Genomic DNA, 16,727 nt, shown 5'->3' with positions numbered 1-16,727 from the left:
ATGCCGCGTGGTGCAGCCACAAAAAAAAAAAAAAAAAGGAAAAAGGAAGTCTCCATTTAAAAAATTTACTATGTCTAGATGGAAGGCTGCGAGAGAAACTGACAGTCACTACTATTTCCTTTCATTGATACTTAGTCACAATAAGTATTTTGATAATCCCATTCTACTCAGTTAATGCTGAGAAGTTTGAAGGATAATTTGCTTATTTTCAGTAACAGATCAACGTTTTTTAAGAAGTGGGATTTGAAGTACATGAAAAAGATGAAAAGGCTTTCTAAATTTGCAAAAATAAATTACCTTTAGGACAAGCAACACTTCTTATAACAGCCATTGTCGAAATCATCAATTTTCTTTATATGCACTAAAGGTATTAGCTGTGTAACGAGCTGCATGGTAATTCTGACTTTAATGTGCCTGACTGTATTAAACACCACATATGTGCAAAACTCTCTACAATGATTTATATGGAAATTTCTCAATGTAATGTTTCCTATGATGTACCAAGCATTTGATGGCTTTACTTTGGTTTATGGTAAGCCTCCCAATTTAATAGGCACATAACTTGAATTTAAAGAATTGTTGCTATTTCTGGGTAACGAAAGATGCAAACTTTCTCTGACTGATGTTGGTAATTAAAAAAGAAAAACGTCTCTTAGCCTCTGACTCATTTTCAGGACCAAATGCACTAGGCACTACCAGGAACCAGGTTTATTAAATTGCAAGATATACATAATCATCAGGTATGATAAACTTTTTGGTAATTTAAACCAGAAGCTCGGGGCTTATCTTTGACACCTCACTCTCCGCTCCCTATAGCCAGAAGATTTTTAAACGTCCCTACTAAATATCCCTCCTCCAACTTTAGTCCATCCATCTCCACCACTTGTCACTGTTATAGAGGCTGCCAGCCCCTCTCAGGGGAACTACTGCCAACGGCCTCCTAGTAAATCTCCTGAATCTATTGTCCTCTAATCCATTCATTACATTGTATCCACAGTGACATTTTTAAATCTGCCAATTTTATTATATTACCTTCCTTCTTAAAAACCTTCAGATGAGGGAAAACTTCCTTAAGACGGTCCACAAAGATCTGCTAATCTGGCCTCCATCTCCATCCTTATGTTGCATCCTGTTTCCCCTTATTGCCTTACTCCAACCATACTGGGTATCTCGCAGCTGCCATGCAGTCATCTATCAGGACTTTGCATACATGTATTTATTTATTATTTTTCAGATCTCAGCTAAGTCACCACCTCTAGAAAGTCCAATGCCATAATTATAGAAAGGCATAGCACCCCCATTTGAAACTCCTGTCAAAACTGTCATTTTACATTTATTTTTTAAATATGTGAATATCTATCTCCTCAATTAGACTGTAAGCTCCCTGAGGTCAGGGACTCTGTATAACTGTCCTCATCACTATATCTCTAGTATCCAATTTATAAACATACATAATAAATACTGATGGCTTGACTAATTAATTAATCACACATAACATTCATTGACTTTGGAACAATGCTTAGGGCCTTTATCTTGACTGACTAGAAAACAGTGAACCAATCCAGATCACCACCATCAAAATGAGCCAGAGGGACCAGAAAGGAAAGCACTTACCACAGTTGACCTCATCAGTATTATCACCACAATCATCCACCAGATCACATAACTGAAGCTTTGTTATGCAAGCCTTCGTGTGTAGACACCAGAAACGACCTGGCCTTTTGCAGCTCTTCGAAGGGAGTGGAAGAATACAATTTTCAAATCTGACATCATCGATAGCCGAGACCCCATCATAAACACCAAGGCTGACTTTATGTAGTGACAAATAGAAGGGCTGAGTAAGGCGTCCAAGCTGAACAGTCGCCTGGGACCACTGGTTGCCCTGGTTATATAATACTCTCCAGAGTACTGTGGAGTCACTGGAATTTTCCATGTGTAGCTGTAACTCAGCTGCTCCCACTGATAGGCCATAGTTATAAAACCTGAAAGAGAACAAACAAAAGAAATGGAAATGATTTAGGCAATAGACTAAATATATAACTTTTAGACTCTTCCACTCAGTTAACAGTCAATTAAAAATGAGTTGTAATAATAGATGCCTTTAGTTATTATTGCATAATTGTGGCCACCTGTTTGCAAGAGCTTCTCTGCCGAGGTGCATATTCTGGCTCTCAGGACCCCATGAGCCTTTCTCAAGGAGTTTAGTCCAGAACACAGGAAGCAGTGTTAATTAAATTATAATCCATTGTCGGAGGGAGAGTCCCTTTCATCTTAAGTAAGAACATAACAAATATTGATAATGTGCTCCTAAGTAAAATGCTAATTGTGTGGATCTAATGCAACAGCTATTTTTAAAGCAAAGCCAGATTACAGGACAGATTACAATATCTAGTAAATGCAGGAGTATGCCTGGAACCGCCGGGCTGCTAGAGTAGTTGACCATTTTTTTTTAGTATTTACCAGAAGGAAAGTGTGCATCCAGGTCCTGTCTGGCCGAAAGTTGGGCTCTGGAGTTTAGCAATTTGTGATAAGCTGTTGCTTTTCTTCAGAATGAACATAAAGTGCCCTATTGGGATACAAAAAGAAACCATTAGTTTAACCTACTAAATTCTAAAATGAGACATCTGTCTGTAAACCCTACACTGAAGACTATACAACAATTCAAAATCAATAAAAGTGACTGTTAGTCAAATTTACTCTTATAAATATTAAACTATTATCTAGAGCTGGGTCAAAATTATGCCAAAAACAACTGGTAATTTCAGTTAATTCAGCCAAAATATATCTATATTCTATCTCCAAAACCCATAAAGGAGTGGTTCTACTTTGACAACATAAGTATAATCGACAATATTCAACTATCCTACTATTCGTTGTAGTAACACAGAACTTTACTGCTTCTCTTTCTCTTTTCAGACCCGAGCAAAGGTAAACTGAACTACAGATCTTCCTTGACTTAAGATGAAGTTACGTCTGATAAACCCATCATAAATTGAAAATATCAAAGTCCAAAATGCATTTAATACACCTGACCTACTGAACATCACAGCTTAGCCGAGCCTACCTTAACCAAGCTCAGAAAAGCTACATTAGCCCACAGTTGGGCAAAATCATCTCAGAGCCTATTTTATACTAAAGTGTTGAATATCTCATGTAATTTATTGAATGCTGTACTGAAAGTGAAAAACAGAATGGTTGTCAGTGTATCAACTGTCCACCATGGGGATTGCGTGGCTGACTGGGAGCAGTGGTTCTGCCTCTGCCCGGCATCAGGAGAGAGTATCACAAGTATATTGCTAGCCTGGAGAAAGGTCAAAATTCAAAATGTGAAGCACAGTTTCTACTGAACACGCATCTCCTTTCACACCATCATAAAGTTGACAAATCATTAGGTCAAACCACCATAAGCTGGGGAAAGTCTGTAGGTACAGAGACACTGGGCATGCTTCTTACCTTGAGATGTGTTGTGAGTGTGATCCCAAGGTGGAGCCTGTTGCTCAAAATCAGCAGAGAGGTTACTTCTAGAGCTCCAGGTCCAGTCAAAATCATCCTCACTAGCTGCTTCAAACCAACCACAGCTATTTGCTTCAAAGTCACATTCAGAAACTGAAGAACAAAAACATAGCTTTTAGGTTGACTCTCCAAGGTGATCACACACTTTAAGAAGGGTAGACAACCCTTCTACCCTTGGAAATCACCTTGTTACTCTTCCCTAAGTACATTAAAGCCACACTTGATGAAAAAAAGGATCCTATCTGATCCTCCCTAAAACTCAGAATTGTGCTTTTCATAATGGAAATTGATAAGGCAAAATGATCAATTTAAGAATATTTTCCAAATATTCTTTCTAATAAACAGCATCATTCAGCCATATTGCTTACAGAATTGCCAAGGTCTGACTAATTTATTTTGATACTCACGTTAGTTTCTCTGCTGCTATTACATCATCTGGAAGACTTCATTGTTCCTACAGAGTATTTTACACTAAACCATGAAAAGCTACCTCTAAAAAATTTAATGTTTGAAAAATTCAGATCCATTATATTTAATATAAATGTTCACCTCTAATTTTTGTAGCGCTTACTATTTCCCAAAACATTGAATACATCACCTAATTGGCAGAAGGCAGAATAATTTGACCTATTTCTCAAGTAAATATGAAGAGAAATAGTTAAGTTACACAAAGACATTCTGGAGGAGGAAAAGAAGAAAAGAGAGAGAAAGGGAAAGAATGGGAAGTTATAATAATAGCAGTGTCAAATTATAGCTAATATGTGGTGAATACCTAATGTAATAGACCCTGTACTGAAGGTTTTATATAAATCTAGGTTTTACAACAGCTCTTGGGAGAAGGTATTATTATTGCTGCTTTACAGAGGAAGAAAGGAAGGTTTAGGGAAGTTTTTAACTTAACCAAGGTCATATAGTTAGAAAGTTGTAGAGACTGATTGAAATCCAAATATTCTAACTCCTAGTCTAATATTCTTTCTGCAACTGTTGACAATAACGTTTAATTGTCATTAGATTGGAAAAGGGATAAACCAGAAAGGCATAATCTGAATTTGTTTACTGTGGATATTCAGGTGTTACTACAGACTCCAGTGCAAAATAAGATTTGCCCCCATTGATGATTACTACACTGGGACCCTTGGCCATTGGATATATTTATCCAAGGATATAGTAATAAACTATATAGATCTTCCCTTAAAAAAATAACTTAGGAAGTAAACAATAAATTTAGAAGATAAAAGTATAAAGTAAATCACTCAGTGAGATTAAAAAATGTTAAACTGTAAAGGCATTTTTACCTAATGATAAATCATGCTTAATTTTGAAAATGCTTCCTTCCACGTGGGGAGGAATGTGAGTTGAGTAGTAACATCATAAACACTATTGATTTTTTTTAAGTTTCTAGGAAATATGTGATCTCAGAAAATATTTGTTTTCTATCAGGTCTCCTGGTCCAAAATATGGCCAGCAGAATACTTTCAAATTTTACCAAAAGTCAATGAGAATGTATGAATACATTTTAAAATAAATACTTTAAGAATGTTGCATCAACTTTAATAAGCAAGAGATAACTATATTTCAATAGAGACAAACAGAAATCAGCAAAATGGAGAGATGACTGCTATACCTAGAATAAAGATTTCTCAAGTTTAGAAATCTGTGGTGAAGCAAAATTAAATGCTACTCAAAAGTGAAAAACAACAATGATAAGTTAGGAATAAATGCTAAGAATATTCAACTCTTTGTATTTTCAACAGCCATCTCTATAAATATAAATAATCCATAAATATATATAGATTCCAGTATGTAGATGCTATTTCAATCCCAGGGGAAGCAAATACTTTTGATTCCTATTTCAGACAATCCAAAAAAATAGGATCCAGGAGTTTTTGTTATGCAAATAGAGAAAGAAAACAAGTTATTGCTACTATACATCTATCCCACATAGATCCCTGGAAAGGGAAACTAATCATCTGCTATCTCAGGAGATACTGCTGTGGAAATAAATGAATATTCAAATAGTAGTAAAATTTAAGAAACTATTGCAGCAATTCTGTAGTTCTCTTAGATAAGGCTCTTCAAAGATAGTGATTTTTAAGAGATGATTATGCTGTTCAAATTCAAATGTGCCTTTCTAGTATACTTTGTTCCTATATATTTAGATTTCTATACACATTTAAAACCTCACCTTGATTAATCAGAGATGTAATAATCAGATGAAATTAACCTTCTTCTTAGCCAGGAATCAAATATACACCTCATTAGAACAGTTTTTGGAAAAATATGTAATCTTTTACTTAGAAATACAATATCCTGGGTAAGTTTTAATAATTGAGGTTGAAGGATTCTTCGCTGTTTTCTAGACCAACATCATGGACTTCCTCAATTACCATCATCATCATCAGAATCGACATTTTGCAGTAACAACTGCAGTTACCATTTATTCGAGGTTTATTGTGTACCAAGCTTTGTGCTAGGGGCCGTTACATTCAAAACAGGTTGTCTACTGACACAGAATTTCCAAAAATTTTGCTTGTCTATTCTATGGCTATGGATACAAAGGCTAGTAACTCTAGCAGCGTTTAATTTTTTGAGTAAAATTACCCTGTGGCTTCTACTAGTTATGTCAGTATTATTATAGTCTCTGTCCCTGGGGAAAGCGTGCTAGGGGGTATTTGGTAGACTAACAAATAGGTCCATCACCCTACACTATCCCTGTCATTTTTAGAGCTTTTCACTGAGGGAAAAGAAGATGAATTTCTGTAAGAGCCAAGAAAACTTGTGGGCGGGGGACAACAGAATCAGACGCTGTCTCATTTCAGATTCACTGTTTTAGAACTACTTTGATGGTTTGGGATGATTCCTACCGAGGTTCGTGTGTAAGGAATAAACATGAAGTATACAAAGGTGAAATCTGGCTGACAATTTGGGCCTCACATAAAGACTTAAAAATGTACAGAAGAGTACTTATTGGTATTCACCCAAAGGAGTTGAAAACTTATGTCCATACAAAACTCTGCACACGGATGTTTAGAGCTGCCTTATTCACAATTGACAAAACTTGGAAGCAACGAAGATATCCTTCTGTTGGTGAATGGTTGAATAAACTGTGGTACATCCAGACAGTGAAATATTATTCAGTGTTAAAAAGAAGTGAGCTATCAAGCCATGAAAAGACATGGAGCAACCTTAAATGCATATTACTAAGTGGCCAATCTAAAAAGGCTACATATTGTATGATTCCAACTATTTGAAATTATGGAAAACACAAAGCTATAAAGATAATAAAAAAGTCAGTGGTGGCCAGCAGCTGAGGGTGACGGGAAGGAGGAAGAGTTGGAGCACAAAGGATTTTTTATGTGAAAAGACTCTGTATGACGCCATAATGATAGCTGTCATTATACATTTGTCCAAATCTATAGAAAGTACACCACCAAGGGTGAACCCTAATGTAAACAATTGACTTTGAGTGATTATGATGTATCAGTGTAGGTTTGTCAATTGTAAACAAACGTCCCAGTCTGGTGGGAGATGTTGATAATGGAGGAGGCCATGGATGTCTGGGGGTGTGGGGTATAAGAGAAAACTTGGTGCATTTTTCTCAATTTTTCTGTGAACCTGAAACTACTCTTTAAAATGTCTTAATAGTTAACTACTATTTAATATAAGTGCTCTAAAGAAAACACAAAATTTATAGGACGAAATATGTTCTGACACATCATGTGGTTGAACTTCAAACTCCCTTTGGTCTTAGCCACACCGGCAAAAGATGACCAAGTTTAGGGGGGAAAAAATGGCTAAACGGGCTTCCCTGGTGGCACAGTGGTTGAGAGTCCACCTGCCAATGAAGGGGACACGAGTTCGTGCCCCAGTCCGGGAAGATCCCACGTGCCGCGGAGCTGCTGGGCCCGTGAGCCGTGGCCGCTGAGCCTGTGCGTCCGGAGACTGTGCTCTGCAACGGGGGAGGCCACAACAGTGAAAGGCCCACATACAGCAAAAAAAAAAAAAAAAGGCTAAACATGCAGGTGGTAATTGTAAAAAGTTAGAAAACTGGAGCCTACCACTGTGGATTACAGAGAACAGCAAAGGCACAAATGCAGTGTGGAAGACATGCATTCAATACGTATGTTATCTTATTTATTCCTCCTGAAATATACATAAGAATATTGTCCCCATTTTAGAGCTGGGAAACATAAGGCTGAAAGAAGAGTAACATATAATTTCTCAGGGCTCATTATTGCTGACACAATTCCTTCCCAGACCTTTGATGTCAAAGCCTGTGCTCTTAAAAAAATTATACTGTTTGTAGTAGTTTAAAAAGTAATAATAATTATATCTAACAATTTTTGGACAATTCTTATATGCCAGGCACGTACTATGTGTTTTTAATGCAAGATCATATAAAATCTAAACATGCATAACCACAGGATATGCTCTGGAAGCAGATTCTAAACTATATAAAAGTCCACTAGATTGGCTCTCCCTGTTTATTTTAAGCTTTTTTTTTTTCTCTAGCCTTTTGACCTTCCTAAAAGTTCCATGAAGGACAAAAGTTAATTGAGTATTCCAGTATGTTGGCTTCAGTTCACTGAGGTTGTACTCTGTTTGATTAAGCAGAGGTTACTACAAACGTCAAATGCATTAATACTATATATCCTATTTTAAAACATGTTCTCTACTAATTATATTGCTTTGAGCCTCAGGCTTTTCCATTCATTCAAATGGTCATATGTTTGGAAATACGATAAGGTTGAAGTAACTGAACTCTAGACTTCATCAATAGTTAATATTCATTAGTTATCTAAAACATATAATAGTAAGGGAATACTTGCAAAAGTGCCATGAAATTTAAAAAGTCTATAAAAATAAATAGCAATAATGAGATATTTTAAAGAATACTAAAGCATAGATAACTAAATAACATTTGGCATTCAAAACTACTGCATTTGAAATAAGAATGATTAATTACATCATTCTACATATGATTTTCAGGGTCTCCTGTGATCTGACCAATAAAGACACTGTTGGAAGACAATTCCCCATAGGTCTCTCATATTTCTGCATGTGTTATAAGCTGAGTCATAAACTGTCTATTTGTTCCAAACATCTTTTCAAGGATGTTTAAACAGCAAATAATCATGAAGAATAGAGAGAGTGATTCTGTCTACCAGAGGGCAAGTTCTTATCCAATATAATATAATAAAGATAATGTTTCCCTCTAAAGCAAAGGTCAGACATTTTGTTTGAATCCCACTATAAAAGATTTGGATTCCAGAAGCTCAGGCTTTCTTACCTGTAACGCCAACCCACTTTATATGTACATCCACCTGGGCCCCTCTGTGTTGCCCTGGGACTCAGAAAGTAAGAGGAAACAAGGCAAGCATGACGCTTATTATGCTGTTTGTTATACTATTAGTAATAAAGTCCTTTGTCTCTGACCCAGGAGTCTCACCCCTCCTGACATCCATAAAACTATGGCAGATAACTTGTTAGCTTATAACTAGGGTAAAGTTTCAGACCCTTCACAGTTGTCAACACAAACTACATTAAACTTTATATGTATAGTACCCACCATTAAGAAGCTTAAAATCTAGCATGGGAAATTTATAAGCAAATAGGCAATTGTAATAGCATAATAACTACCATGTACTCTTTCATTCATTCTTCATTCATCTGACAAACATTTATTGAGTACATGCTATATGTTTGGCACAGGTATAGAGCCTAAGAACACAGCAGTGAAAAAAAGCAGTGGGGCGGGGGGGAGTGGAAGAAACCAGAAAAAAAAAATCTGTCCTCATGGAGATAAAATCAGAGAGGTTACTTTAATTTTTTGGCTTTAATTTTGAGTCAGATTGAAGAAAAATTGAGATGTTTTAAGCAGAGAAGTGACAAAATCTGACTTAACCTGATCACGGTGGCTGCTGTATTCAGAGGAGACAGAGTGGGTCGGGTGGGCAAGAAAAGAAGCAGGAAGATAGTACAAAAATCCAGGTCTGATAATGGTCTGGGCCAGAGTGGTTGCAATGAAAATAAGGATGAGTGAGGCGTTCTGCATGTTTTTTTTTTTCTTTTGCGGTACGCGGGCCTCTCACTGTTGCGGCCTCTAGCGTTGCGCAGGCTCAGCGGCCATGGCTCACCGGCCCAGCCACTCTGCGGCATGTGGGATCCTCCCAGACCGGGGCACGAACCCGTGTCCCCTGCCTCGGCAGGCGGACTCTCAACCACTGCGCCACCAGGGAAGCCCTGGATGTATATTGAAGGTAGACATGATAGGATTAACTGACATGAGATATGGAGTGTGAGAAAGAGAAATGAATCAATATGATCTCAAAGTCTTTGACCTGAAACAATGGAGGTACCATTTTATGAAGTGGAGAAGACTGTGAATAAGCAGGTTTGCGGGGGAAGTAGAGGAAGAGGAAATACTATAGTTTCGGAAATACTAGAGTTGAGGTTCCTATTAGGTATTCAAGAGATCATGTCAAGTAGAGAGCTGGATATACAAGTCTGGAGTTCAGATCAGAAGAGTGCTTCCTGGTGTCATGGAATCCAAGGCAAGTAAGTGTTGTAAGGAAGCCGGTCATATTATCTCTGTCAAGTGCTGCTGACGGGTCAGATGAACAATGAGAATAGACCACTGAATCTAGATCACTGCTAACTTTGATGAGAACAGTTTATTTTGAATAGTGACAGCAAGGCCCCGATTGGTAAAAAGAAATCAGAAAAGTTGAAGACAGTAAAATACAATTAATTCTTTTGAGGTTTATACTTTGCAAAGGGGCAAAAATGATGTGATAGCTGAGGAGGAAGTGGGATCAAGAGAAGATTTTAAAACGTTAGAAATAAAAATATGTTTTTATGCTGATAGAAAAGATCTGGTAGACAGGGAAAATCGCTGGAGCAAGGTTGCTGAACAGAGATGGATTCTACTTACAAGAGAAAGAGCTGACCATTAGAAGGAGCGTGTTATTCAGGGTAAAGGAGAAAAGAGTTTAAGGTGGGTAGAAGGGATACTGGGGCTCATGAAAGTCCTTTTCTGGGTGTTCCTATTTTCTCAGTGAAATAGGTTGTAAAGGCATCAGCTCAAGCTAGGGAAAGGGAAGTAAGACAGATGTTGGAGAAGACAGGAGAAAAATGTTATTCATTGAGAAGAGGGGGAGGGGGCAGAGGGAATGGAGTGGGGAAACATAATGTGATCCCTAGGGAGTACGAGATTCCATCTAGGGTTGTGAACATCTATTTAAAGTGAGAACAGATAACGCTGTTTTGTTTTCTTCTCCAGCCACACTCCGCTATGCAGATTCTGGCTCTGAGAGGGCTGAAAGCCACATTTAAACAGTTTGTGCTTTAGTGACTATGATATACCAGAAGACACCAAGGCAGTTAAAGGTCAGTGTATGGCAGTCATTACAAGATTAGACCATGGAGTTTAAACTGCGTAAGAAAGGAAGTGAGTGCATGAGGGGATGAAGGATGTAACTGCTTTACCTGGAGGGCTTTGTCTTTGGTTTCAGTTTTAACTGTTGTACTTTACTTTCTTTCCTGTGGCCTCATCTCCTTTGTGTCTAAGTGCTTGACAATGTATATAACAAAAAGTAAAATAATCTGGGGTCTAAGATGTTATCGTCCTTCGGTAAGATTTACGTTTGTTTCTGCAGGCACATAGAGTAAATAATACTTGAGGATTACATCAAACTAACTTCAGGGATTGAGAGTATTTGGGGCTGGGTTTGAGATCCTGTGAGGAACAATAACTTCTAGCTCACACAGACCTCTTGGATTCAGACTTTTAGGTATTACAGATAAAATTCTGTGGAGTATACCAATCCATATCTATACTAAGCCTGGACTCCAATTTCCAAAGTGCTATAAGATTTCCAAAGTGCTATACTCAGATTCTCAACTACTTGTTCTATGTTGGCATATGAAAGTGGTGTTAAATACCAGGTTCAGATATCAAGGTCATTATTCTTACTTGGTCACCTAATTTGTCCCTTCCTTTTTACATCTTCAACGAATTCAAGTAGATTTTTTAAAATCATTTTGTTTAGATTTTCTAGTTGTTCTCAGTTAGAGGGTGTCCCGAATGACTCAATCCACCATAACTGGAAATAGAAGTTCTAGCATTTTTAATTTCCATTTTTTAAAATAGTACTTTAGAACAAATTTTATATAATAATAGTAGATACAGTAGTCCCGCCTTATCCATGGGGGATATGTTCCAAGACCCCCAGTGGTTGCCTGAAACCAGCAGAGAGTACCAAACCCTACATATATTTACTATGTTTTGTGCTACACATACATACCGAAAATAAAGTTTATCAGTTAGGCACAGTAAGAATAATAACTATATAGAAGAATTATAACAATATACTGTAATAAAGTTATGTGAATATGGTGTCTCTCTCTCAACATATCTCACTGTACAAATTTAATGCCTTTCCATCAAGCACTTATCATGCATTGTGGCCATGACTTTTGTAGTTTGAGATGCAACAGTAAACTAGAACTAATTTTTTTACTTCTTCAGTTTCACGCATAGAAGATTCATTCTTATTGTAGATCTTAGCATATCTGCATACACTTTTTTTCTTTCCTTATTAAGTCAAGAACTTTCACCTTTTCACTTAAAGGAAACAATTTACAGCTTCTCTTTGGCATAATCCAGATTGCCAGAAGTACTACTCTTGTGTTTTGGGGCCATCATTAAGTCAAATAAGAGTTAGTTGAACAAAAGCACTGTAATACCATGACAGTGGACCAGATAACTGAGATGATACTAAGTGACTAAAGGGTGGAATACAGTGAACAAAGGGATGATTCACGTCCATGGCAGGACGGTGGGAGATTTCATCATGCTGTTCAGAACAGTGTGCAATTCAAAACTTATGAACTGTTTATTTCTGGAATTATCCATTTAATACTTTCAGACTGCAGTTGACCACAGGTAACTGAAACCACAGAAAGTGAAAATGCTGATAAAGGGGGACTACTGTATTAAAATATGTGTAGAGTAATTATGGGTGCGTAATGCTCTGGTAGAATTATATAATATTGTGGAATGGGGAAAAGTTATTTTTCCCGATGTCAAATTGTTTATTATGAAATAAAGAAAATATATGTGTCTAGATGTGTACATAAGGTGTTAATTGATCTATATGCGATACACAAATACATAATACAAAACATTCATTTAGTAACTTTCCACTCTTTGTGTATATTATGTTAATAGTTAATAAATTTTTGTATTTATATAGATTCTAAAATATTTTATTAACAGGTGTTATAATGGGTTCTCTATATCCAAAATAGTAATTACTATTAAATACATTCATAAGATATTAGGTCAAAATGGATACATAGTCAAACTTAGTTATAAATGGTCTTTCATTTTTGTTTGGAAAAGGAAAAGAGTGAAACAAGCTGGAAGAGCCAGAAAAAGCTACATTTGAGCAATTTAGGATCCTTTTAAAGTCAGTGAATTATTAATATCAATATGTTTTTCAATTTGAGGTCTCTCTCGAAGCTAGAGCTCCAAGAGGTACTACTTCATTTATCCATGAGGTTGAGAAATCCTTAAAAATGCACTCAGTCCCACAATGAATTCTGAAAGGCCAACAGTATTCCACCACATAATAAAAATTATAATTTCAACAAGGAAACGGGATGTAGGAATAAAATAACTTATAAGATAAGCATACAAAATCAAGGAATAACAAGGCACCATTAAGAAATGATACAGATAGGAAAATATTAATAAGACTTGACTTGCATCTTAAAAATGGAAAAAATAATAATATAAGTGACTCAGAAGTGACTGAAGAACAGGATATCTTGGGTAATGAAAAGTCCCTATGAATTTTAATGAAATAACCCGAGCTTATTAACTCCACAGATAATTGGGCTCTTCCCAAAAAGTACAAAACGTTTGAAATCATTAGGTTAGTCAGAGGAAAGAAACATATTAACTACACAAAGAAGATATGAATAAAAATCTAACAGGACAGAAAAAGAATAAACCATTTAAAAAAATTCATTAATTTCTGCCTATCTTAGGCAAAGAACAGTAAGACCTTTTACAAACCGTATTTTCTGTTCATTTATATTACTGCAGTATACATTTAAGGTGATTATTATCTCAAAAATTGTTCCTAGAAAGTTCAGGTTAGGGAGATGAACGTAATGAGTTTACTACATGCCTGGGCCATGGTTTATTCTTGTTCTGTGGTAGCAGGCACAAAACAAGAGGTTACTGGACATTTTTCCACGTAAATGTGACGAAGCAGAAAATCTGCTCTTATTCAGCAAAAGGTAGGGAGTTCTCTTTGTTTATATTTCTGAAATGGGAAGGCCTTGTGATATTCTTGAATTATTACTTAAGGCAGAGCTATTCTAACACATGGTTATCCTAATCTAAGATTCGGTTAACCTTGTTCAAGTTTTAAAGAGAGTTAAGAATAAGAGAATGAGGGGGAGTCAAGACGGCGCACTAGGACGACACAGAATTCACGTCTCCTCACAACTAGGGCACCTACCAGGCACTGGTGGGGGACCACGGACACCTAAGAGGATGGGAGGAACCCCCAGTGACCAGCTGTGGGATCTTGGTTCCCAGGCTGGAGGTAAGACCCAGGCTCCTGAGGTGGGAGCTCCGAGTCCAAACTGCTGGACTAACAGAGAACCCAGGGAATATCAATAGGAGTGAGGCCTCCCAGAGGTCTTCATCTCAGCACAAAGACCCAGCTCTATCCAACCGTCTGCAAACTCCACTGCTGTACATCTCAGGCCAAACAACCAGTAAGACAGGAATACAGACCACCCATCAAAAAAATAAAAAATGAAATGACAAAAAATTTGTTACAGATGAAGAAGCAAGGTAAAAACCTACAAGACCAAATAAATGAAGATGAAATAGGCAACCTACCTGAAAAAGAATTCACAACAATGAGGGTAAAGATGATCCAAAATCTTGGAAACAGAATGGAGAAAATATAAGAAATATTTAAAAAGAATCTAGAAGAACTAAAGAACAAACAAACAGTGATGAACAATACAATTACTGAAATTAAAAATACACTAGAAGGAATCAATAAGAGAATAACTGAGGCAGAAGAGGGGATAAGTGAGCTGGAAGATAAAAAGGTGGAAATAACTGCCAAGGAGAAGAATAAAGAAAAAGAATGAAAAGAACTGAGGACAGTCTCAGTGATTTCTAGGACAACATTAAACACACCAACATTTGAATCATAGGGGTCCCAGAAGAAGAAGACAAAAAGAAAGGGTCTGAGAAACTATTTGAAGAGATTATAGTCGAAAACTTCCCTAACATGAGAAAGGAAATAATCAATGAAATCCAGGAAGCACAGAGAGTACCACACAGGATAAACCCAAAGAGAAACATGCTGAGACACATATTAATCAAACTATCAAAAATTAAATGCAAAGAAACAATATTAAAAGCAGCAAGGGAAAAGCAACAAATAACATACAAGGGAATCCCCATAAGGTTAACAGCTGATCTTTCAGCAGAAAATCTGCAAGCCAGAAGGGAGTGGCAGGACATATTTAAAGTGATGAAAGGGAAAACCCTACAGCCAAGACTGCTCCTACCCAGCAAGGATATCATTCAGATTCAAAGGAAAAATTAAAATCTTTAGAGACAAGCAAAAGCTAAGTTAATTCAGCACCACCAGCCTTACAACAAATGCTAAAGGAATTTTTCTAGGCAGGAAACACAAGAGAAGGAAAAGGCCTACAAACACAAAACAATTAAGAAAATGGTCACAGGAACATACATATCAATAATTACCTTAAATGTAAAAGGATTAAATGCTCCAACCAAAAGACATAGACTGGTCGAATAGATACAAAAACAAGACCCATATATATGCTGTCTACAAGAGACCCACTTCAGACCTAGGGACGCATACAGACTGAAAGTGAGAGGATGGAAAAAGATATTCCATGCAAATGGAAATCAAAAGAAAGCTGGAGTAGCAATTCTCATATCAGACAAAACAGACTTTACAAGAGACAAAGGATACTACATAATGATCAAGGGATCAATCCAAGAAGAAGGTATAACAATTGTAAATATTTATGTACCCCACATAGGAGCACCTCAATACATAAGACAAATGCTAACAGCCATAAAAGAGGAAATCGACAATAATAGAGATATAGTAGAGGACTTTAACACCACACTTTCACCAATGGACAGATCATTCAAAATGAAAATAAATAAGGAAACACAAGCTTTAAATGATACATTAAACAAGATGCACTTAATCAATAATTATAGGACATTCCATCCAAAAACAACAGAATACACTTTCTTCTCAAGTGCACATGGAACATTCTCCAGGATAGACCATATCTAGGGTCACAAAATAAGCCTTGGTAAATTTAAGAAAAGTGAAATGGTATCAAGTATCTTTTCTGACCACAACGCTATAAGACTAGATATCAATTACAGGAAAAACTCTGTAAAAAATAAAAACACATGGAGGCTAAACAATATGCTACCAAATAACCAAGAGATCACTGAAGAAATCAAAGAGGAAATCAAAAAATACCTAGAAACAAGTGACAATGAAAACACGATGGCCCAAGATCTATGGGATGCAGCAAAAGCAGTTCTAAGAGGGAAGTTTAATGCAATACAATCCTACCTCAAGTAAAAAGAAAAATCTCAAGTAAACAACCTAACCTTACACTTAAAGCAATTAGAGAAAGAAGAACCAAAGAAACGCAAACTTAGCAGAAGGAAAGAAATCATAAAGATCAGATCAGAAATAAATGAAAAAGAAACGAAGGGAATGATAACAAAGATCAATAAAACTAAAAGCTGGTTCTTTGAGAAGATAAACAAAATTGCTAAACCATTAGCCAGACTCATAGAGACAAAAAGGGAGAAGACTCAAATCAACAGAATTAGAAATAAAAAAGAAGTAACAGCTGACACTGCAGAAATACAAACGATCATGAGACATTACTACAAGCAACTATATGCCAATAAAACACACAACCTGGAAGAAATGGACAAATTCTTAGAAATGCACAACCTTCTGAGACTGAACCAGGAAGAAACAGAAAATATAAACAGACCAATCACAAGCAGTAAAATTGAAACTGTGATTAAAAGTCTTGCAACAAACAAAAGTCCAGGACCAGATGGCTTTACAGGCAAATTCTATCAAACATTTAGAGAAGAG

General features: G+C 36.6%; 1 protein-coding gene across 1 annotated transcript in view; it reads right to left on the bottom strand.

The window, feature by feature from the left end:
• MALRD1 (MAM and LDL receptor class A domain containing 1) overlaps positions 1 to 16,727 on the bottom strand; it is a 661,524-nt gene that overhangs the window by 430,035 nt on the left and 214,762 nt on the right. The window contains exons 16-18 of the mRNA XM_019933374.2: positions 3,454 to 3,606; positions 2,461 to 2,566; positions 1,615 to 1,982 (exon numbers count right to left, since the gene is read on the bottom strand). Coding sequence (XP_019788933.2) covers positions 1,615 to 1,982; positions 2,461 to 2,566; positions 3,454 to 3,606 — 627 coding nt within the window. The remainder of the gene's footprint in view (positions 1 to 1,614; positions 1,983 to 2,460; positions 2,567 to 3,453; positions 3,607 to 16,727) is intronic.

The sequence above is a fragment of the Tursiops truncatus genome, chromosome 2 (assembly GCF_011762595.2).
Source record: "Tursiops truncatus isolate mTurTru1 chromosome 2, mTurTru1.mat.Y, whole genome shotgun sequence".
NCBI classification, from domain to species: Eukaryota; Metazoa; Chordata; class Mammalia; order Artiodactyla; family Delphinidae; genus Tursiops; species Tursiops truncatus.
This window is presented reverse-complemented; position numbering and strand designations above follow the sequence as displayed.